This window comes from Colius striatus, chromosome 9 (genome assembly GCF_028858725.1).
Source record: "Colius striatus isolate bColStr4 chromosome 9, bColStr4.1.hap1, whole genome shotgun sequence".
NCBI lineage: Eukaryota > Metazoa > Chordata > Aves > Coliiformes > Coliidae > Colius > Colius striatus.
This window is the reverse complement of record NC_084767.1, coordinates 16,114,669-16,140,262: the sequence shown is the minus strand read 5'-3', so window position 1 is coordinate 16,140,262 and position 25,594 is coordinate 16,114,669. Positions and strand designations below refer to the sequence as shown.

General features: G+C 39.1%; 1 protein-coding gene across 1 annotated transcript in view; it reads left to right on the top strand.

Moving 5' to 3' along the window:
• Window positions 1-9,755: 9,755 nt before the first annotated feature.
• Window positions 9,756-25,594, top strand: part of SPOCK1 (SPARC (osteonectin), cwcv and kazal like domains proteoglycan 1) — a 315,938-nt gene continuing 300,099 nt past the window's right edge. The window contains exons 1-2 of the mRNA XM_062002468.1: window positions 9,756-9,837; window positions 10,196-10,363. Of these exons, the coding sequence (XP_061858452.1) occupies window positions 10,196-10,363 (168 nt within the window). The 5' untranslated portion in view covers window positions 9,756-9,837. The remainder of the gene's footprint in view (window positions 9,838-10,195; window positions 10,364-25,594) is intronic.

The window sequence follows — 25,594 nt, the reverse complement described above, 5'->3', positions numbered from 1 at the left end:
TCTCATTTTTAAATCTTATTGGCCAGAAATATGCACATTTGTCTTACACTAATAGTATTAATTTCTTTCTTCCAGGGATTTCAGCTGTAGCTTTGGAACTTGCAGTTTTTACTTAATCTGAGGTCAGATGGGCTGGTTTTGTGAGCTGAATTTATAAAAAACATGTATATAATCAAGCTCTGCATTTTGCTCAGTTGCACTTCTGTCAAATGTTCCAGAGCATGTGCATGCTACCAACAATCTTGTGCTTGTAGATGAGGAAAAATTATCTTCTCAACAGGTTATTTGCCAGAACCTACAGCAATAACTTGTCTGTACTCAGTTTAAGCTAACTTTAGGATTCCAAATTACTTAAGAAAAATGTTAAACCTTTGACTGAGGTGAAAAATTGCTTTTCTATCTGAGCATATTGCTGTTAGGGTTTTGCAGACATAATGGTCTCCAGAGTAAATGAACTGACTACATAAAAAAAAAAAATCTTTAAAATTTTTAAAAACCCACTTTTTTTACTCTATCACAATTTCACAGACTTTAAAATTGGTTACCATGTGACATGATTGGCAAGTCAGGATAGATTTGCAAAACCGAGTCCAGAGAGAGCAATGCTATTCCTATTTCATTAACCCCATAGATGTTGGTGTGGAGAGCCTGTATGATGTGAGACAGACTATCTGGTTTTCAACTACGCTAATTTGTACTTCTGTGTAATACAGCTCTCTTACCTGAAACCAGAACTGGCCAGGTTAGACTGTGAAACTTGAAAAGTCAAATTCCATCTCTGCCACAACTTTCAGGTTTCAGAAGTTATATTAAACAAAAATATCCTTTTGCAGTTAATTAATTCAAGAACTCCTCATACCTTTTTTTGTGTGTTGGAGGAATACATTTATGGTGCCAGTGGATGATCTTCCTGCCTGTATTAGCTTCTCTCATTGTCTCATTTATTGTTTATAAGGGATGGAATTTACTTAATAGTATTTGCAGGATCCCTTAGTTCAGTAACTCTTGCCACTTCCAAAGCTGGAAATTGTATATAGATACTGGGGTTTTGCTCTGGATGAGAATATTAATATCTTTTATGTTAGCAAAAAAAACCCCAGTTACTTTTTCTACAAAAAAAACCCAAACAAACAAACAAAAAAAACCTCAAGAAGGATGGAAAAAGAGGTATCTTTCCTAGAAGAGATGTACAAGAATGTACAAGAATGAGGAATCAAAAGTGTAGGGCCAGGAAGACTTCAAGAAGCCATCTAATCAATTTGCAGAGAGGCTCAGAAGTTAAGTCTGCTTACATTTTATTTCCCTTCCTACAGACCCTTTTTAGAGCCTGATGATGCACAAAGAAGAAAGGTGTACTGTTTCAAGGAGTTCTGTCCCTTGGTGAAGAACATCTCCAGTTTATGCAGTTAGTTCCTTTGAATCTAATTGTAAGGAAAAGGTTCTACTTTTTCTCATCTCAAGGGAACACTTCCTTTGGGATAAAGCAATGAGCACTGCATCTTGTTGATTTTCATCTTATCATCTTTTTTTTTTTTAAATCTCTACCTTAAAATGAGAGGAACTTTCCTTGGCTTTTTTTCTCTGTTTTGAAATAGCTCCTCTATCCCTTGGAAGACACTCACATATGCTTCTCAGTTGTTCTGGATTCCTTGCTTTTCCAGTGACCAGGCATCACCAAGAGCAGGAATCAAACAATAGGCTGATTTTCTCGAGGGAAATGTAATCTGCAGCTTTTCTCAAATTCATGTCCCTGCAGATGTGATTAACCCTCTTAGGACAATGTGTGAGCTCCCCACTAAAATGCCTTGAGCTACAGTCACTTAGCTTATTACATTTGTTTTTCTTTTCCTTTTTCTCCTAAGAGTACTATTTTGGGCATTTCACTTGTTCGTGCACCAAAAAACAATCTAAAATTAATACATCTCAGTTTCTGTCAGACAGATAGTTCATCTTCTACCGCAGTGTTATGCACTGCTCCTATGAAGAATGTTTCAGAGCTGCTAATGACACTGTCACAGTTTTTGATGCAGCACTTGCTCTTCTGGGGCATGTGAAATTATGTAAGCCTTTGCCAGTATTGCATTTCTTTCCAGGCATTGGTAGATATTTGGCTCAAACATATGGCACAGAGTGCCACCCCATGTACTATATATTGTGTGGCCTTTGACATGGAGTTCTGTATATGTTCCTAGCCCCAAGTATATTTTCTGGAAATATTAGCAGATTATTTCTACTCTCTATGGAATTAAAGCACTGCCCACCTTCCATAAATATCACTGTAGCATGAATTTTTGCTTGGCAGATCCTGACTACTCTGTCTAGGGTGAATTCGGGGTCTTCTGCAGTTTCTCTGCCAGATCTTTGTTCCCATTTGTGAGGTGGTCTCCCCCTCTCTTGGTAGATTTATTTCCTTCCACACACCTTGGAAATGCAAGACCTTGAGCTGCATTAGAATGTAGGCAAATTCTTCTATTCTTTTGGTATTCTGCATTTAAAAATTTGTCACTTTAATTTCTATGCAGAACAAAGTACTACTTAGACTCCTCTGTAATACAGTTTCAAATCTAGCCAGTTAACTCAAAACACATCAAGCACTTCAGAATCGCTTACTGTGAGAAATAAGGCTGCTGTCTGTCTCCCTTTCTGCCAGTCTCTGGGCTTGCTGACACAAGGTGAAGATTTGCATCCTCCATATTTCTAGAGACTGTTACTGTGGATAAGGCATTTTCCTCCTTTAGAATTCCTTCTTCTAGGAGTACTGTCAGAACTTGGGGGTTACTTTTCTTTGTATAATCTTGTCATCATAGACAGTTCTGTAATTGCTTAAAGCAGAGGAACTTGTTTGGAATTCTTTTTAAACTTTTGTCCATTTTCTGACCACCACATGGTCCTTTGCAGACTGCTGACCCTGATGCAAGCACCTACTTAAAGTACATATTAATGAACCAATTGTTCATAGAAACAGGACTGTTCAGCTGGATCAAGATCTGTCCCTGCCATGCTTGAGCAATGACTGTGCTGGGGTAGATACAGTGATGTAGACATGTAGAAGATCTGAGCCAGTGGCCACATTTTTGTCAATCACCTTCAGTATTCCAGGGTCTGAAGTTGACTCTGAGAATCAGGTTTTCAAAACCCTTGTGCCACATCTGGAGTACATGGTCCATATTCCTCAAATTTATCATAACCAGCCTGGATGCTAGCAGACACTGATTCTGACCTTATCTTGCACTTTTTTTCTCTCTTTCACACACCTAATGCCTCTCTTCCCTCCCTACTCAACTCTTCATCTTAAACACACTGACTTCCAGGGATTTGGTGATTGTGTAAAATAGCATTTGGTTTTCCATAAGGGTTCAAATATTTGGCAAAGAGAATCATCTTCCCTAGAGAGTTTCTTGCCTAAGATATTGCAGCAGGGATAAAGAAAACTCTTTCTCTGCATTATCTGAGGCACAGTTGCTTTCTAGTACATTCTTAACATTATTCCCCATAGGAAAACACTGAAGCTGCAAAGACTGAGAAGGGTTTATGAGTATGCAAACCATTACAGCTCCTCTGTGGCTCATCTTTATTGTCCTCATCTATAGCCATCAACACTTTTGTTTTATTTTCTTTAATGAAAAGAGGGTTTAGAGAGAGCCAGAAGATTCTTTGGTACAATAAATCCTCAGTTCTTATTGTTTTAATGCTACTCAGCAAATTCCAATCTGATGTTAACCATATGTAGTGGGGCTGATGCCAAGTCCAGCCTTTGAAGCTACATGGTGTTTTGGGACTCTGTCTGTGAGACAGCACTGATTCCAGATTGGCTTCATAACTTCCAAGAAAGCTGCTGCTTCATAAAAATATTACTATCTGTGTAGATGACCAATAGAAAAGGAGATGGGAGGAGTGAAGGAAATGAAAGGAGAAACAGAAGAAAGGAAGAAGTGATCGTAAAGAACCATAAAGAGCTCAAAATGCAAAAGTTATGTAAGATTGCATTAGAAAGGAAATGAGAAAAAGTAGCAAAAATGGGGAAAATTGAAAAAGTTTCAAGAGGGTAACACAGGGAAAGAATGAGCATACATTTATATGAATGCAAATTTAATTTTTGGAGTTCAGCCATTAATGATGCTCCATCTCCCACACAACATTAATTTCTGAAATTTCTGACTATTAATGCAAATGGTGTTATTTATTATTGTTTGGTGCTGTGGTGTCTCATGGATCTTCAAAACAGGATCTTACTGCAGTAAGTATTGAGCAAATCCATTTGGTATTCCACAAGTTAATCTCCAAATCTCTGTTTCTGTTCATATAGCATAGAGAGCACTTAAGGCAGCTTTAAGAGTGCTTGACAGTGGCAAATCTGGGGATGACACTTTCCAGGCTGAACAGAGCTACAAAACTTCATACCAGTGCTTCATCCCAGCTAAGTATGAAGTCTGAAGACAAATTTATTTCTAATGACCTTTTCCATCTGAAAATGAAGGCTGCATTGGCAGACTTAACTCTGGCATTAAATGGTGAGAGCTCTTCACTGCAATATTTATGTTAACCAATTTTTGTCATGCAATTCCTAGTAAAAATTCCAGTAGTAATAAAAGCCACTATAAAGCAAGGTTGCCATTTTACAAGATTCTTCATGAAATACCATAAAATTACTTTTGTCATGATCTGCATACCCACTAGACAGATAGGAAAGTGAAACCATTTGTCAAATATTCAGGGATTATCTTCCTATTAAACATATAGTCTTTAAATTGATAAATGTTCTGATATGACCCTCATATATTCAGTGGGTAAAGGAATGTTATGTTAGTCTGCAGGTCCTTAGGACAGTAATCACAAGGCTTAGGTTTTACCGACTGTGCCTCTGGTTTTTTAGGCTCTTTCTGGAGTCAATAACATCTTTCAGAAAACACAGTGGCTAGGACAGACTTCTGTTTTGAGGCATCATTCAGAAAGGACTTGTTTCTTTTTCCTTGTGACCAAGGAAAGTGAGGATTGGCCTCAGATGGGAAAAGTTAAACATTGTGAATACCTGCTTCAATCTCACCTTTCTGTTTAAATGTAATCTTGTACTTGATTATATATTTTATGTGAACACAAGGCTCTTCAATTTTAAATGTGTTTTTCTCTTTTCTCTTCTAGACACCTGTGGGCAAGACAGATTTACGAGGTGTTAAAAACTTCGTCCTGAAATCCACCTCCAACTTCTGTAGGTGATAAGTCACTTTATTTATTCATTATTTTTACTGTTCTTTTGCTTGAATTGTTTTGTTTCTTATACCTCTATACCATAAACTGTGTTCAGCTTTTACTTTGCTTGAGACTTGACAGTATTTCTACGCACTTTAATCTGGGATAGTACAACTAATACATGTTAGCAAATAAATTGCAGAACATGTTGTAGGATCTTTACAGGTCAATGAATGTTTCCTCTTACATTGATATCACTGACATAAGGGTCAAAAGCTCCAGAAGGGTGAGAACACAGGGGACTGTACCAACTGCAATATCTCCAATGTAGCTGGTGCCACTTTGCCTGCAAGAAATCCATATATTTCCTGCTGTGTGACATACTTGCAGGATTTCTGGTTGCAGGCATTTAGCAAATCCTTGCAAAATTCCAGGCACAGTGGCAATAAAACATGGCTGTCTTATACAGAGGCCAGGAGCAGAGGTGAATAAAGAGGTCAAATCAGAACCTGTATTTGTGATATTTTTAAACAAGAAGAATTATAGTCTGTTGTAAAATGGACAAATGCCTCAGGAACTTTGTATAAGCCAGCAGTCACTTATTGCACAGGTTAAACTATTTTTTTCTGCAGTTGCCCAGCAGAGCTAACAAAGCTGAATCTGCAGTTCTGAGAATCACTGGAGGAAATAAAAGCCCCATCTAATAAAAGGATACAACAGTATATGGCAAATACAAAGGGATGTTAAATAAAGGTCTGGCCCACCACATATCTCTTCTTAGCATCATATTCTTAAATCTAGTTAAATCTGAGGAATTGAGTTTTCCTAATCCAGTAGTGAAGGACTCTGGTACAGAGCAAAATACAGAAAAGCACTTTAAATGTTTGTTACTGTAAGGATTTTCTTTCCTAAATGAATGTTTTTAAAAAATGAAGTTAGTGGAACTGTGCCTCACAAGAGGAGAGGAAAAGACATCAATAAAAGTCCACAGAAGATTTTCAAGGCTCTACAACAAAGGCTGCAGCCACAAGAACTATGGGAGCAAGCAAGAAAGTGAAAAAGTGAGTCTTGCTGCCAAGCATAACTGGAGGAAGTAAAATGTGTCACATGACAATACTTATGTGCTATTGCTGCCGACTTTACCCCTCTGGGTACACAGCTGCTGACCACTGGCTGTGATGTGGGACAAGTTCAGTGTAGCTTTAGAGAAACCAGGAGTGGCTGACTCGGTTCTCCAGACATCCTTGTTTTTGTCTGGGGGATGTAAATGTGCTCCAGATATGTTGCCTAAAAGAGTAGTGCTGGAGGATTTTTCTCTTATCCAAAAGCCCCAAAGTGCCCTATTAAGGCAGTTATAACATTCCTCTGCATGGGAGACTTAGCTGGAGCTGAAGTCTAGCCCTTGATTCTTGTGCATGTGAAAGACTTTCTGCACCAGAAGGTTTCTGCTTCAAGGATGACCCAGACAAGGATGGAGAAGCTGGCAGAGCGTGGTAGTAATTACAATTTCTGATCAAATTATTTACACGGCTCAAGTGAATTATCAAGTAATACACAAAATCAATACTGTGACACTTCATACAGCTGCAAGAATGGTAAAAATGTTTTGTAAATTTTCAGTAGTTCTTGTAATCTGGAACAAAATAGATTTTTTACATCCTGGATACCAAAGAGCTGAACCATCCACTGTAGAGAGACATGTAATATTATATAGTTGGATCAGAATTAGAGGCAGTAATAGCACTGTCTAGAGATAAAAACCAGCAGACAAGGGTGTTTCAATTCTAGTCATGGATGATGAGCAGTGAGGAGGTGAAATGCTGCAGCTGCAGAGTGGTAGAGATTGATATCAGGATTAAACAGGAAGCCTGTGTTTTACTGGATCAAGAAAGATTAGTCATGTTTTGAATATGGGATTATGAAGTAATTAAATAAATGAAGACACATTTCTGACACAAATGCTACAGTACAAATGTAATTACCTTTTAGACAATGTTTCTGTAATTTATCATTCAGGTCTTTGACTGGCAAGCATATCAGCCTGCTTCATGCTAAGTGAAGTCAACCATACTGAAGCCACAAAAGAGCCTGGTTTACTGTGCTAATAAGTGTGTTTTACAGGGATGAACTAGCAGCTGCTACAAATACATAACGAGTAGAACACCTACAAGTTTTAGGGCAAACAATGTTGTTCTGCTTTCAACCAGCCTGGCCTGGCAATTAATTTATGAGTTGAAGAAACGGCCATTGGAATATTCAATTGGTCTGACCTCCAGTGGCATGAAGAAAGTAGTAACTATGCAAAACTGGTAAGCAACAATGTATCTACTTGTGCATAAAAATCCTCAAATACATAGTAGTAAATGTGGTTTGTGTACCATGGTGCTGAAATGCAACAATGGGGTGAAACACCTGAGTCAAATGGAACTGTATGTAGCTGAATGACAACAGACTTTTGTAAGCTCACTTGGGAAATCTCTTACCAGTGAGATTTAAGATGGCTCAAGATCTCTAATGTCTGTGCAGAGAAGACAAATTATCTGTTTTTAAAAGCCTTACAGAAAAGGCCCATACAGAATAAACTGCACCATACTCTCTTAATCTAAGTAAGAAAAGAGAAAGCTTCTGTTCACCCTGTCAGGTAGAAGTTATATAACCCTTAACTGTTGACTGAAATTAACCATTTTATAGGAAAGTCTGTGCACAACAGAGACACATTTGAGAGGAATACTTACCCTTGACCACAGTCAGAAGAATGGTGTAGTTCAATATAGGAAGGAGAAACAAGGTGTTTGGATATGGATTTACATCCAAATCTGAAGGGCTTTGTTTTGGATTTCTTCTATTTGTTGCTTTTATTGGGTTATATTTTGCCCTCCCATGGGCACATAGCTTTCATTAGAGTCTGTGCACCAAGAGGAGAATGCAGTGTGGGGTACTTATGTGTCTATGTGCTTGGTCTTTGCTGTTAAAATTAATAAAACCTCCTTTTTTTTTTTTTTTTTCCTTTTCTTCAATCCCAGAGGCTTTTATTGTGGTTACATGGTGTTACAGAACTGTATTTAAAATCAGATCTAGGAATAGAGTGTACACTGAGTTCAGTGCTCAGGTATAGCAGTAAAAAAACAAATAAATGCTACCTTTTTCTATGCTACTAAAGAAACTATGTGTCTGTCTAGAAAAAATTGAATTAACCCTGTTGATAGTTTGCTTGGAGAGAAAAAGCAGTATTTACAACACAGTTTAATGAACCATATTGGAAAAATATCATATGGAATACTACTCAGAGTTGTATTTAAAATGATAGCTAAAATATATGTCCTCATTTTTTGGCATTGTATTAATTAGCAGGGGATGAGTTCTCTCTTCCACTCAGGTGCAGAGAATGACACCATCACTGAGAGCCTCCCCTCAATAGTTTAAAAAATAATCATGGATGTGAAAATTCCTTCTTTTCTATATCTTTAAATGCTCAGAAGAGGAGGACGACCTCCTTCCTCATTGACTTTGGGGATGGATACAGCAGCAATCACCCAAATTCCAACATCCCTCTTTACAACCTCCTCAGTTGACAGTGGAGATCTTTCTCCTTTCTTCATGGAGGAGGTCTCCTCCCTTCACCCTAGTTTCCAGACCACTGTGTAGCTCCCCTCATCTGTTTCCTTCTTAAAAATGGAAGATGATTTTCCTCTACACTCTTCTGATGGCCAGGGCAGTCCCCTACTTCATTATCCAGTGTGGGAGCAGAAAGCTGTACATGGTGTGGGATGTGTGACCAAGGGAGTGGAGCTTCTTGTCAAAATAAATTAAGAAATCTGGGATGACTTGCATGGTAAATTGTAAAATCATTGACTGAGGACAGTCATATCCCACCTGTGGCTCATAAAAGCTCATGTTTGTTGGGGTTTCTATGAGTGTAAGGCCAGTTTTATGTCTCTGTAACTCTTCATAGTGCAGCAGTTGTGAAAACTTTGTTGTCAACCTCTCTAAAGAGGTTCCCCAGCTTTCCCCACAGACATCTTCCCCAGCTTCCCCCATGGACATCCTCCCCAGCTTTCCTCGGGGATATCCTCCCCAGCCTTCCCCATGGACATCCTTTCCCGTCTTCCCCACAGGCATCTTCCTCAGCTTTCCCCACGGACATCTTCCCCAGCTTTCCTCACAGACATTCTCTTCAGCTTTCCCCATGGACATCTTCCCCAGCTTTCCCCATGGATATCCTCCTCAGCTTTCCCCATGGACATCCTCCCCAGCCTTCCTCAGGGACATCCTCCCTAGTTCTCCCCACGGACTTGTTCCCCGCCGGCGCCGTCCCCAGCCGCCTGTTGTGCCCTGTGCCCGCCGTTGGCTCGACAGTCTATTTTCCAGCAGGTGCCCGAGAGCCCGGCCGCGCCTTTCCCGTCCGCCGCTCGCCGCCCCGCCCCGCGCCGCCGCGGCCCGGCGGGTAGATGGCGCCAGAGCCCGGCCGCTGCCGGCCGCGCGCCCGCCGCCGCGCACACACACGCCCGGAGCCGCTGACGGCGCCCACGCGGGGCCCGCGCCGCCCCGACCCGCCGCGCGAGCAGCGGCAGCGCACAAAGGAGAGGACGCGGCGGAGGACGCGGCGGCGCGCACGGTGCTCGGAACCCTGGCCAGCTGCACTGCCTGGAGGTAGGGGCTTCCTCTGCGCTCTGGAAGCCAAACTTCGTGGGGACGGCGCTGGCTGCCCCAGTGGGAGGCTTTATGGGGGTATCATAACGCCGCGTTTTCCCCCGGCTGCTCTCTGCCTGGCCCCAGGTGACCTGTTTGATTTTTCTTATTCTCATTGCTGTTTTTCCACGCCTCTTCAGGCAGGGCGAGTGGGGTGGGTCTCGGCGGACCTGGCAGCTCGGCAGCCAGAAGTTGGCGAGGGGCGTGAGGGGAGACGAGCCCGAACTTGGGTCCTCTCAAACTTCCCCGCCCGAGAAAGCCACCCCCGCAGCCCTCCGCGGCAGCCCCGCTCTTTTCCGCTACTCTCCTCTCCTTGCAGATGTCGGGGGTGCTGGTAATTGCAGCCTGGTGCTTCCTGCAAGTGGAGAGCCGGCATCCTGAAATCATCACGAGTAATAGCAATCATGGCAATTTCCTGGACAACGATAAATGGCTGAGCACTGTTTCGCAGTATGATAAAGACAAGTACTGGAACAAATTCAGGGATGTAAGTACTTCCATGTTTACAGTATACTTCTTGTTTCTTCCATTTGACCATAGCATCTTCTCAGTGGGTGGTGCTGGCTTGTAGAAGCCGTGGGCATAAGAGAGATGCAGCTTGGGCAACTGGTTGCTGCTTGCATGAAGGATGTTCAGAGCTGTTTGGAAGCTGGACAGACAGTGCTGGCGTTCTTGATTACCCCATCGATCAAGGCAGCTTGAGCTAGGTGTCAGTCTCACAGAAAACATATGGTCTTCAATTTTCCTTTGGGGAGGAAGTTTGAATGAAGTTTCTGTGCCTGCTGCTTAAGAGGCTAGTTAACTGTAAAAAGATGAAACAGGGTGTGTGTAAGAAGGGAATATTTACCAGTTCAAGCTACAAGGTGGTAAACGGTGAAGGGTTGTTTTGCTTGCAGATTTGGTGGAAAACATTGTATTGTCAATTCTGCTCATGGAGATCTTTGATGCTGGTATAGGGTTAGAGGAAGCAGTGTTTTGACTCAGTTTTTTTTAGCCTACAAAAGAGGGGTAATTTCAAGATGTGTTATGACCTATGTCTGTACAGAACAAATCACTTTCTTAAGTTTAATTCGTGAATTCCCTTAGTTTGAATACAATTGCATGTATTGAGTCAATGACTAGAGAAAGGGAAATTAAATATTCATAGCAAACAGCTCCTTTTGCTTCTATTGTCTATGTGCTGAAGAAGCTTTCCTGGAGCACGCAGAAGAAACCCTGCTTCAGTCTGCCCAAGACTGGTTAAGGGAAACATGACTGTTAGTGTTGATCACCAGCACATTGAGGTTGAGCGTTCCTTATTGCCTGGGATTTGCGCACTCTGGGTGCACAGCCCCTCTAGGAAAGGGAAGGGTAGAGCTGGCCAACAGTTCTGCTAGTAGTAATCTGTCAGAATTTTGTTTGTTTATTTGTTTAGGAAGCTCTGGTGCTTTGTAATATACAGACAAGTTAAACTTGTGTTTGCCTCTGGTCTTAACATTGTATCTTTCTTGGCAAAGAGGAAGCTAAAATATTACCCTGAAATGTGACCTGTTCCTGCCTAGCTCTGCCTAGCTTATTCTCTCTGCCTTTTTGGGTTTTTTTTTTGTAATTGTGGTTGTGGTTGTATCTATGTCTGAGAGATCATGCTGCTCTAAATCTCAGTGTAACAAAGTATGGCCTTAAGATGCATTGAAATGTATATTTGTGTGATGACATCCACCTACTGGGACTGTTGAAGTTCTGTAATAGGTGTACAGTAACTACTGTTTTATTAAGGAGATTCTACAGTTAATAAGGATTCATAGATTACCAGGCTCTAAGGGAATCTTTGTTAATATCTGGTTAGTCTCCTGGGGAATGTAGGTTAAGGATTTCACTTGCTAATTTCTACATCCAACTTGATGTCAAGAGCTTAGCAGCATTTGAACATGGTACATTGAATAAAGGACTGATACAGTAATCCAAAATCACTTTTAACTAGGGATAGGATTATAGCAGGGCACAAGTTTATAGTAAGGTACATCTTTCAACCAAATTAAGGTCTTATATTAATCACACTCCTTGAGCTTAAAGTTTTTATTTCATTTTATGCAGATTTTTGTGATGTGGGGTTTTATTGTTTGAGGGGTTTGGGTTTTTTTTGAGGTGGTGGTTGGGGTTGGAGCCTGGACTCCTTGACACTTCTCGTCTCCTTTCCCTTATCTCATAACTGCAACTGTAAGAGAAATTTTTCCTCTTCCTACAGAAGGTGTTTGGGAAGATTACCTCTTTCACATTTTAAGGCATCACAACTGAAAATGGTTTTTTAGACTTCCCAAAATTACTAACAGAACCATAAAGCTCAAAACTCTTTTCTGTAGGAAGCATAATTTTATGGAAGAAAACTCCAGACCTCTTAACCAGTCCTCTGCCGAGCAAAAGCAAATTGTATAAAGTTAATTCGAAGTATCTTTCTACCCAGATGTGTTAATGTTTCTAGTTAATTTCATCAAAACTAGCATGTTACAAATGCATATGATGACCCATGAAACCTTTTATGTGGCAAATTAACAGAGATTACTAATAATTTCCTGCCAAGCTTTCTCCAAAAAGAAAATATTAAAAGCTTATGGTTGCAACTAACTTGTCTTCAGCCAAAGTGTTTTACTGCATCATCTTCTGTGAGATATTCTGTGTCCACATATGAATATGTGCATAGGTAGAGTTGCTGCCAACACAGTAGGTATGGTAGACATGGCGTGCTTGCATACAGAGATGTCATTAGGAGAAATCTGGTCCTTGCTTCGTGGCTGTGTTGTTGGGGATAGTGTTAAAACATCTGTGTTAAAACAAACTTGGTGAAAAGCAGCATAGCAGTATTAGCTGTTATATATGGAGTAGACTAGCATTTAATTCATAATTGTTGATATGTATGGAAACTGTCTTCTCATCTCCCTTTGTTCTTAAACTGTAACTGTATATACAACATTATTAGATGCAGTTCTTGATGTGGGCTTTGCACAGGATAATGGTGTTTCACTTAAAACCTTTGGTCTGTTCTACAGCTGCTACGGAGAAGAAAACCTAGTTCATGCCTTGTAAATCTGTGGAAGCAGGGTTGCAGCAAATATCATAATTACTTTTAGTAGCTTTCAGAATTTTATGTCATGCTATATAAATAAAATCACACAAATATTTATGTAGAGTAGGAGGAACTCTGCATGTATGGAGCCAAGATTTGATTGTTTGGGGTGTAGCCACTTCAAAACTCTGCACATGCTTGCAGCACAAACATCTGTGCTCACACATGTATGTGTGAATCTGTCATAGTGCTGCAGTACTGGGTGGGGTTTTTTTTTACAGATGATATATAATTGAATGTAAAGATTTAAATTGGGCTTCTCTCAACTTTTTCAGTTATTCTTTTAAAAATCAATTGGTCAGTAAGCCTTATTGAGCTACAGTCTAATATGGCCTGATTTGCGAAGACAGCTATTGATCTTTTTTTTAGTATGACCCATATTTCTTTTGGGCAAAGACAGCACAGTAGTTGCACTTAATGGCCCAGCGGTCGTTAATTTTCTTCTGTGAAAAGAGAGCCCAGAAGCACACTTCATCTGAAGTCTGCAATACATCCACACAATCAAGCTAAATTTTTAAGTCTGAAGTTAATAGTGTGAAATGATGACCTGTCAACATTTTCAAAAGGACTCACGGGATCTGTTTAGAACAATACTTTACAATACATTTTTATGATTTGAACACAATTTGTAGAATATTCAAGTGCTCCACTTTTAAAAATAGGCAGAACCTGTAAATGACTAGTAAGGCCAATATGACTGATCTGTTGTGAAGCACATACTGTTGAAAATCTTGCATATTGTCCAGTATCAATAATGGTGCAATATCTGATGTATTAATCTTTCGGCATGATCTGAACTTGATATTCCTGTCTGTCTTCCATCCATTTTTCTTTGTCTGCCATGGGCTTTCTATGTGACCAGTGACAAAATCTTAGCCCTGTCTTATCTACAGCTATAAAATAGGACTTAATAGTATTTCTCTTCATCATAACTATATGTCGAAGCTGTGAAAAACAAAGGATGGACCTCAGGATCTCTGGTAATATGAAATGTATTGTTCAACTAATCCATATATTGAATCTATCTTGATATGTACTTTCAAACTAGACCTAGTCAGTTACTTAAGTATTTAAAAAATAAAAACTAAATCAATGTAATCATTACTAGAAAAAGAAAAAAACCTAAGCAAAGTCAAGTCTGTAGGAAGGACCTGCAGCTATTTGCTTTGTACAGATCTGAGGCTTGGAAAAGCAGACACCAGGGATACAAGGGTCAACTTAGACCTTTTGATGTTATGAGCACAAATATTAAGGCCTCGATCTTTCAATAAAATCTGTTGGGAGAGATACTTTGGTTTAAGAGGAATTTCAGTGCAAATTTGACACTTGAATGCCAAGTGAATTCTTATGAGTCATAGGAAGCATTTATTATGTGAATTGCCATACATATTACTGTGATAGGTCACACTGTATCATCTCATTGTGGTCAGAGAGACTTGGCACAGAAGGGATAGAAAAAGTGTCCTCTTAGTGTTAGGCTTGTCTTTAATAAAAATAATATGAATAGACTAATTCTGTTAGTTTCTTATTGGAGTTGTCTATTACATTATTAATGCTTATATATAAAAAGGTAATAAGTTCAACTAGCTATGGATTAAACTACAAAAAGGAAGAAGAAAAGTTAAAACTTGGAGGATCTAGTATAAACCATACAAGGAATTTCTATGAAGTTGAAAGCTAAGAATCTTGGCATGAACTCTGGTTTCAGTGCATGTTTATGCATGGCAGACTGCCAGACCACGTTCTGAGCATTAACTAAGCTGTTTCTCTAAATTTTATTGCTTACAGAGTTTCAGTTCAAGCTATCATGTTAAAACCTCTATGCATTATATGCCCGGAGACGCTTTGAGACTGTGCATGCCTAAGAACCAGGGCATGAAATGTCATCATCTGTGTGTATATATTTCTCACACTTACTGTGGATAAATAGTTACATATAATGATCATCAGTACAAATAGTTATATAAAAGTAGATTAGCTATCAGATTTCCCAGGTTGGTCATGGACTATCATCCCCTGGTACAATCCACTGAGGAGACTCGTTTGTCAGTAACTCATGTACATCACCTTTCTGAGCCTATGAGTTCCTCCTCACACCTGATCAGAAACATAGTGTTAGGTGATAAAGAAAATACAGGACTAGGAACTGGGGAGCCTGTATCAATCCAGCTTTGTCACTGGTGGATTGTTGGATTTGGGCTGGCTCTTTACATTTCTTCAGTGCTTTTTCTCTTGTGACACTTTCTTTCTCTGACTTGTTTAGTCTAAAATTAGAAGTGTGGCAGTGAAGCTCGAGAGCAGAGAGTTGGAAAACACAACCAATACTGAGGATTGGAATACCAAACAGGTAGAATTCGAAGACCTTGGGAACTCAACTAATAGAAATGAAATGAAATTTAAAAGTACAAAGTAGAAGGTCATGGAGTTGAGAGCTAACACGAATTTATTCTGGGTCCTGGCAGCTCAGCTTGAAGTAGATGATAGGGAAAACCTGTGTACTTTTATTGATTTGTTGAATTTTCTAAGTAATGAAAGTAATGCTACTCTGAGGAGAGCAAATATATTGTAGGAATGCATAAAATGAAAGATTTCTGGTTCTGTTGAAGAAATACAACTGTACAATGTATAGGAGAGAATACTTAATGATGAATATTGTGAGCACTTCTGAAATTCAAGACAGAAAAATTTTTATGGAGTTGGTGAGCCAAAGGCCTTCTAGCATCATAGAAGAAAACAGTCTGTTTAAAACTAGTATGTATATATAAGTTACACAAAACCAATTGTAGAGGGGTAGCTTTGCTTCAGAACATTTCTTGAGACGGAAACAGCAAAAACTGCCTTGCGTGAAATTGTGGTAAAAAAATAATTGGTGATAAAAATACCCTTATTCCTGAATTTATGAATAAGGTTAATACTTCATTATGTTTTAAAGAGTTATCTTAATGAGCAATTTCAATATGTAGCTTGTATGTTAACAAAAAAAAAAGAGGATGTAATAAAACATAATAAATAAATCTGGGTTTGGGGATTTTAGAGGCTTTGGAGTTTTATGTCACATATGACTGTTGATTAGGTTTAAAGCCCCTTGTAGGTGGTTGTCTTGCTTCCTATCCATACAGCTTCTCATGTGGTGGAACCTGATCTGCAATACTTAAGTACCACCTCATACTTTGGGATTTTTGAGCTTACAGTTCATTTGTGGGGACTGGGTTCTTTTTGCCATCTCTTCCCTTGCATATATTTGTCTTCAATGTGATCTCACTACCAAGGACTCAAATAATTTCAAGCTACTGCTTTTGATACACTAGATACAAAGGGGAAGCTAATTGGTGTGAGATTGCATTTTGTTTTTCTATGTTGTGTTTAGGTCTAGAGGCAGAATGAAGTATTTTTCTGCCCATTTACTATTTTTTTTTTCACGCCAAATATAAGCACATTTTCAGTGATTGATCTATTCAATACAGATATTCCCAGGGAACCTATTCAGGCTCTGCTAATTACATCATAGTGAAGATAGTCATAAGGAAGGTACAGTGCACTTGAAGAATACATGCTTGCTAGGTAATAGATGCACAGAGGCAGTAAAGTCACTAAGTTATGTGATGGGACATAGCACTTCAGGCTTGCTTCCTCAGAGATTATCATCCCAAGCCCACCATGAGGTTTAACCAAAGTTGAAGATTGTGTGTATGGACTCCAGTGAATCTGGACTGAAGTGCAATAGAGTTGAAATGTATCTACCCAGACACTCTTAGCATAGGTTGTCTCTTTAGGACAGTTCTTACTCAGCAGAGGGACAAGGCTGCAATGTATATATGATGGAAAAGTGCCTCTGAAATGTACTTTCCAAAACTGCATCAAGATCAGAAGAAAAGCAAAACATGAGACTCGATCTGTGCAAATGTAATTCAATTAGCTTCTTACAAACAGATGAGATATGCCTTTCTCAAGCCTGCCACTTTCCTTCTACAATGGACAAGGGGAAAAATAATGGCATTTGTGTGAGAATAATTAAGTTGGAATGTACAAAGAACCATCTTTTTGTAATTAACTGACACTTATCCAGTTTCCCTAGGAATTACCTAAGACTCCAAAGCTAAATAGGTCAGTAGAAAACTAGAGTGTTAGTTTCTGTGTTAGGTTTCAAATTCGAACTTGAATAGTTTCCTCACTTACAGAAATGTTCTGTAGACCTCGGTGTCAAATCATATCCCTGCTGTGGAATTCTGTAGATTTGCCATTTTACACTTTTTTTTTTAAGGTCTGCTACTTAAAACCCTCAGGATTTCTTGTCCATAGAGTCTCGTTTTATTACAAGTCCAGGCTTAATTTTGTCAGATTCCTGGGAGGTGAGCCTTCTGTTACATTTCTGGATGTAGATTGTATGTTTTAAGAGCTGCAATGGGAGCTATAGAAAATATAATCATATGAAGAGCATACTGCACCTTTGTTAAGGACAAACGAGAAATCTTGTTTCTTGGTGAGCATGAGGTTAAAAGGAAGTATGAAGTGGAAGAGCCGGTTCTGATGTATCGCAATGTTAGCACCTTGTGGGGGAACCCAGAAGAACAGCAAATCAAAACCCCGTACACAACTGTGGGATAGGTTTTATCTATATATATGACAAAACTCACTCTTGTAAAAGGAAAAATGAGAGGGGGAAAAAAACCTCACACAAATGAGCCATGTGTCGTATCAAACTATGTCAGCTTAATATAAAATGGGTAGACTAAAAACGATCATATGAAGCTGAGTTCTGATGTCTGTTAGTGTAACAACTGTTATCAAGTTCAAGTATCCATGGCTAAATAATACTAGTTTTATTTCGGTAAATTGTCCAGGATTAGGGTTAAGAAAATAAGACTCATTATTCTCCATTGCCAAAAGTTGAAGCTTAGTTGTGATACTATGTTTTGAACATCAGGGAGATTATTACCTTTTTATGTCTCAAATATTTTAACTGTTTGCTCTATATTTATGGTTTTAACCTGGAGGCTAGAAATATGTGATTTCAGTCAATGCGTCTTTAACGACGTGTGCATTTTTTGATGAATATGAAACTGTCTGAGTTTGGGGTGAGGCAGCTGAGCTGCTTTTATAAGAGGCAGGACTTCATGAGGGAAATGGAGTTCAAATACTATGTCTAGAGTATGAAAACTCTTTTTCTTTTAGATAACATCTGTTTATTCAAGGGCCACTTTATTATTTCTTTCCTTGTGTAACCAAAAATGAGATTCGTCCGAAAGAGCTGTAGTGAAGTCTTGTTTATGTTGAAGCTGATGACCAAATTCCCTGAGACTAGTGAGGCCCAAGTTTGATTCTCATATCCTCATCTTCCTGTTCCCTTAGACAAAGAAAAACTGTACATGAAAGACCAGATAAGATCAAACAGTTCTTTTTGACTTTTTCAGAACACTGAGAAATTGAAAAAGGCTGAAAGATCATGTGTCTGGCCAGCATAAATAGAAGAAGTTCTCTCGAAGTCCCAGGAGGAATCAAGCTATCTGAAAATCAAACATCCACAGTCTACAAAGTACAATTTTTATAGATTCCAACCACAACAAGAAAGTGGAGTTGAAATAGAGCAAAGTTAAGGCAATACTCTGCCTCCAGTATGATTTTCTGTACTTTCAACACTTAACTCTGTTTCAGCTGTGCACAGGGCCTTACTGCTGTGACATTACCAAGTCTGAACTCCACGTTAGTAGTCTATCATTGGGTAGGTTGTCAGTTAGCATTGTTGGATTTGCTGTTGCACATTGACAGCTAAAATAAAATTACACATTTGGACTGAACATCTATTACCTAATGAGTTTCAAGGCTAGGATATGATTAAAAATTAATTTTACAGATAAATTGCTAAGCTACTGAATACAGGGTTTGGCAGGGAGTATATTGGTCTTTATCTGTCACTTCTACAGCTTGGTTTGTAATCCAGGGCAACAGAAAATCATTCTCATTAAATAGGTGCAAGGGGGCATCAATTAATTCTGTGGTCTTAGCTGTCCTCTTAATGAACTTACTGTCATAAATCCACTTCACTGATTGCTTTCTCCCAGGCAGACAGAAAATATTTTTATTAAAAACTGTTAGAATAGCTATATTCAGATTGGTTTTTGAAAGAGGTTTCAATCTATCATGACTTGCAGTCTGACTAACACCGGGATTCATTGAGGTAGTGATACTTGTCTGCCTAAACAGGTTATTTTGACACTGCCTCATCAGGAAATTCAGCTATGTGTACTATTTTATTTGACATTTCACAGTATATTCTGTGAATACTCTTTATGTGCTTTTTAGCTTGGAGATCTGTCTTTGCCCGGCCTTCCTTGGGTTCTGTTGGCTGTTCAGATGTTTTATTTCAGCATTGTCTTCTAGTGTTTGTATCTTGTCCTCTCTGCCTTTCTCTTGAAGTTGTAGCAGTGAGAAACTTGAACCCAAATAAAAGATTGAGGTAGAGGCAACTGTGATCACTGGGGATTGAGAGGGTAGGGGGATGATGCCTAAATGTTAGAGAATGGAACGGGAGGGAGGCAAAAATTATAATTGCAAGATTTAGAAGAAATGAGGACAAGTTGCTTGTTGAGTGGAAAACATTGTTTCTAGAGTAGTGTTTTCCTGTGTACTAGGGATGTGCTGTATTTACTAGGTCTGAAATGGCCTCAAGTTGTGCCAGGGAAGGTTTAGATTGGATATTTGGAAGAATTTTTTTACTGACAGCTTTGTTAAGTATTAGAATGGGCTGCCCAGGGAGGTGGCGAAGTCCCCATCCCTGGAGATATTGCAGAGCCATGTAGCTGAGGTGCTGAGGGACATGGGTTAGTGGTGGGATTGGCAGTGTGAGGGTGAGGGGTTGGACTTGATCTTAAAGGTCTTTTCCAACCAAAACGGTTTTATGATTCTATGATCACAGAATCACAAAATCTTAAGCACTGGAAGGGGCCTCTAGATATCATCTAGTCCAACTCCCTCTGACAGTGCAGGATCTACTGGAGCAGGCCACACAGGAACTTGTCCAGGTGCGTTTTGAGTGTCCCCAGAGAAAGAGACTCCACAAGCCACCTGAGATGTTGAGGTTCTTGGCAGAATTTGTTTGCAATTGGTAAATAGTAATAAAAATCCATGTTCGGGAGCTGAGAAATTCCTGACGTCTCCTGTGTGCTAAGGCAGGTGGGTCTGTTGTGCGGCGGACGCTGGTCCCAGGACGGCTCTGTTGCCCGGCCCCTTGCCCAGCCGCAGCGTTGCCGCGTGTGTGCGCGGCGGCCTTTCGTAGCACCCCTTCGCGGCCGTGTCCGCCTCCGCCTAGTGGAGCTGTCCAGTGCTGAACCGGCCCCCGGGACGCGCGGGGCGGGAGGAGGCGCCTCCACCTCGGTGGGGGGACCGTGAGCCCTTCGTGACGTCCTTGGCTACGTCTCGAAGCGCTTTTCCGATGTCGTTAGGCGTACGGAGATGGATGTCTAGATTAGACAGATGAAGAAGCAGAGGATGAAACCAGTTCAGAGTTATCCGTCAAGCTAATGCCAGATCTAACCACAAAATTTATGTCGTCTAAGTCTCAGAACAGTGCTTTTCTACTGAGCTATATACTGTGCTGGAATACAGAAAGACAAAGCTTAACAGGTCTCTATTCTTCCCTTGGATATATGTGCCAGTATCTTGACAGCAGTGTTTATTGGGTCAAATTCATTTCTTGTTTGATAACATAAGCTCCTCTCAAGGTATAAAAGGGATAAATTTTTTTCACTTTTTTTTCTAAGTGAAGCCAGGGTAATACTAGCTCGGCTTTATTTATTTATTTAATGCCTCTGGTTTGAGATCATATGAAAGGGGGAGTAGGTATTTACTTCTGAAGCAGAAATATTATGCAAAGTAGATTTTACAAATCTGGATTTATTTTAATGTTAAAATACATCTGGTGAAACTGATGAGTCCTAGCATCTAAAAATCTACTGATCTTTCTAAAACTTGTTTTATATGGCTAAAAAAGAGACCGCATCACATGAAAGAGCATCAGAGTGCTGCATTCAGTAATGGTATCTATAGGCACAGGATAATTAGTGATTTAAATACAGAATTACCTGCCATATTCTTCATACACAATTATGAATCTCCACATTATAGTTCGCTCAGAACAACAGCATCCAAAAATAAAGCATGTCACATCTAGTAAGAATAAATGTAAACTCAAAAAATATCACACAGCTGTCATTTAGGCATATAACTGCAGTTCTTCAGGATGGAAACTGGTTGACAAGATATATTTGCTCATAAGGAAGTACATAGTAATTCAGATTACTGGCCACAGATTTATTAGTCTCTTCAAGCTTATATAAAAATGTTCAGTAGGGTATAACCAGACCATTAATGGTTTATTTTCATTGGAATATGAGGCAAGATGGACTGAAATGATCATTATGTGACATGTCTATTTTTATATCTATTCTTTGGCTTCTCTCATGAAGAGGGGCTTTGTGTCTTATTCATGTGTCTTATCTTGATAAATATTAAAATGATTGACAGAGCAAAGATTTTGTGTTTTGTTATGAACTTGTAAATTCAGATGAAAGGTAAGCTTTATCCCTCAGAGACAGTGCTATTGGAGATTGTGAGTAAGCATTTTGTATCCAGGTGCAATGCCTTGCAAAAGGAAAAGAAGACTGAACACCAGTAGAAGAAACTTTAATGGATATAAGTGAGCAATTTTTTGAGCATTCATAAAAAAATGATATAAAGAATTTTAGGACCATTTAGAATTATATTGAAACTTCTACTTATAAAGCAACATCTGCCATTATAAATAGCCCTATCTCTATATGTAAAGGAAAAAAAGTCTAAACAACTTCTTATTGGCTATATTCTGTTATCAGTATTTTTTAAAGTAACCACAAAACCTAGTATTTGTTTCTGTTGAGGAACTTCATGGTTTAACAGCAGAGTATGGCCTTGTGTAAGCCAGAATGAGCAATATTCTGTTAAGCAAGTCAAAGTACAATAAAGATAGAAGGGGCATGTGCTCAGTATAGCTGTAGCTTTCACTAGCTATGAAAGAAGCTGCAAACAGAAGACAACTTTGAAATCTACCTCTATCATTGCAAAACCATTACTAATATATCAGGGATGATGCTGTTGATGTGTTCCATACAGAATGATGGAAGATTGTCTATAAAATTTAAATTCAATAAGGAGATATGTAGATATAAGATACTAAGCTGAAGCCTTAGGGCATGACTGATTTTAAAGCCAAAGCTTCTTGAAATTAGGATAGGATATGTGTGGTTTTTCTCAGTCATTCCTTAAAAAGAGAAACTACACGTGCAAGCAAATGGAAAAAAACCCAAACCTCAGACCTCCCCAAAACATACAGTCTGTGCCATAGAAAAATGAACGCTGGATAATTTAGTGGATCAGCCAAAAGAGTCAAAGCTGATGTGGAGGCATGGTCTGTTAGGTGAGAAATCACAGTTAGAATGGTCTTTTCTAAAGCCCAGAGATCTCTTCTCATGGAAAATACCTAGCAGAAGGAGGAGATTAAGAACATGACATGTGCCTATGTGTGTACCTAGGTAATGAATTTATAAATATAGGCAGAATCGGAAGGAGATTGACAAGAAAAAAACATGGTAGGGTGGTAATGACATTAGGATCAGAGGAAGAGGAAAGCAGGAAGGGATATAAAGAGTGTACCACTGAGAGTTAGTTGGTTGTCAGTATCCTCCATGATGCTGATCTGGGCAGCAAGTGTTCCTGTGAGAAAAGCTTCTGGTAAACCCCACAGAAAATGTGTCTAATTCTGGACACAGCTGCAAAGATTGTCTTGCTGAGTATACACAATACATTTTGGACTTCATGCAATCACTGTGGGCTTACTGCCAGATGAGAAGCTATAAACATCTGCCCTTACAGAGTCTTCCTACTGTGTCGCTTGTGTGTTATGGTGGGTGGTATTGCTTTTAATTTGAGATAAACAACAAAGATGTGCTGTAGAAAAAGCACATGTGCTTTAATAACTTTCTTCCTTGCAATGCGGTTCTGGATATCTGTAGCATTCATAAGTAGCAAAGGAACAGATGGCAAAAGCTTGGTTTAAAATGGAGCATCCACTGAGTGATCTTGTGCTGCTGCAAGCTTCTTTGGGAAGCAGTTTTGTCTGTTCTCTGGTGCTGTAATACAGTAGTGCAGGAGTAACACAGGAAAGGAATTTGTAACAGTTGGTGTAATTTGGTGTACAGGACACATGTAAAGCATGGAGAACATCTAAACTTTGAAAATATATCCTGGGTGCTAGTGTCTCATGCTGCATGAGGATGAATTTCAACCTTTATTGTCCCGTATAGCTGAGACACGTTATATGTGCATTGATATGTAGGGTAAATATAACAAAATGTCTGTAAGATTTCTCCTTTGATCTGTTCTTATTTCTGCACAGAAGAAACAATTCTGTTATCGACTGAAATCTTGGCAGGTATTGTACTGTAGCTTCCTTTAAAAACCTCAACAAAACAGATCAAAAAAACCCCTATATATATTTTGCTTGTGTGCTTCCAGCATGAGCATTGTGCTGCAATTTTTCAAAGCTAGAAAACATGAGAGGATTTTGTCAGCATTTCACTATGACACTTGTTTCACATAGAAAGCCAGAGGGCAAAACAAAGTGGTTTCTTTTGGTCCATGTAATCTTTTTAGAAAGCGGTGGTAGCCCTACAGGCGCAATCACCAAGATTCATATGAAGTAATGTTCAGAATGATGATATCTCAGATGTAAAGGTTGATTGATTAGTTACATGATTCTGTTCTCCAAATTAAAAGCTTAAAAATGCTTGACTTTAAGGAGAGGCAGGAGCAAGAAGAACAGAAGGTTGCTGAAGAGAAAAATACTCTATGTTTTTCATCAATAAAGTAAAACTATGGTATTTTCTATCCCAAAGGAGCTGTATGGATTATAGCAACCATCCAACCTAGTCAAGATCACATTTTCTTATTTCTTTTTTCTTAAAAGATAAATGAACCCACATTGGGATGTTTATCTCTGTGCGATGACCTGTATTTACCTTCAAGTCACAGTGAATTGGATATTCTCTTAGTCTGTGAAAGTATTTTATATCTCTCTCTCTCTCTCCCTCTCTCTCTCTCTCTCTCTCTCTGCAGACTCTATGAATACAGATATAAAATATTTCTATGAAAACACTGATGCTATTCCTTCTGTGTATGGAATATTTTGGGCAGTGTCTGTAATAGCCAATGAAATAATCTTTGATAGCTCCTATTTTTCTCCATGTGCCGCTATAAATTTAAATACATTGTGAGTTGTGTTTTCTTTTTCCATCATGTAACTCCCTGTGTTCCTCACAATATGTAATTCACGAATAAACATGTAGTTTTATGTTTTATTAGACATCTTTCTAATCACCAATTGTCCTGTAAAACCGACTCAATTTTTTTTTTCAGTATGAAAATTAAGAGTTTCCAACTGTGCCAGTTTTTTCATTAAGATTGAGTTGTTTGTGCTTATCCAGTTCAATTGACAAGGGATTTTATCCTCTTGAATGTATTTAGATAGTAATGTGACCTGATCTAGGTGAACCTGCTTCTGCAGGGGGGTTGGACTAGATGATCTGTAAAGGTCCCTTCCAACCCCTACCATTCTATGATTCTATCAAACACTTCTATATGTTTAATCATGCAGAAGGCAGCTCATTGGGGACTATCATCTTTGCGAGGGTTACTGACCAATACAAACTTTAGAATACAAATAATTAATCTTTGTCACCAACTGATATGGTCAGTAGTAGAACTAAAAACATCTGTGGGGTCTTTTTTGTTGACAATATCAGTGCTTTCTCAGGATGCTACTCTTGATAAGAGTGTTTGGTCATACTAGAAACAAACTTCAGCTAAGTTTATTGAAAGACAAGCACTTGCACAAAGTTTGACTTCTCCTGGGCCCTGTGAGCTTTCCCTTTCCTCTTGTGGGCCTCATAACACCAGTTCAGGTTTCAAAGTTAGATTAAGTATTTTTAAAGTATTGAACAAAGTATTTTCAATTTGGAGATTATCAAGACAGTCACAACCATCATGTTCTTAGGTAGGAACATTCTAGTCATCTTAGTATTCATCTGCAAGAGCTAGAAAAGATAGATAGATATATAGATATAATTTCAGTTGCCCCATAACTGAACTAAGCCTGGGATGTTTCAAACTTTAGTTAGAAACACTTCCTTGAGCAAGAGTGTTCAGAAGTTATTTAGCTTATTACAGCCACTTGAACCAACAGGTTCATGAGTCATGGAACTATGCACAGAAGAGTTCCAGTCTCTCCCTTGTATTTAAAGCTAAGTCTGACAATTTTTAAGATGTCTTTTCTCATAGTGATTCCTTAACAGCACATCAGTGGCTCTTAGTTGGATGTTTATGGCATCAGAAGATGATATTTCTTAATTGTTGAAAGTGTGGAATTGCAAGACAAAATGACTTATCAGCCACAATCTGAAGTTATTGCTGCTGTGCTCCTTGCAACTTTAACTGCCTTGAAAGGCTGAAGAATTACATAGCAGTCCCTATAACGATAGGACTTACCACTGCCTGCTGAGCTGCGGAATTGTTCCTTTCAAGTTAGATCAT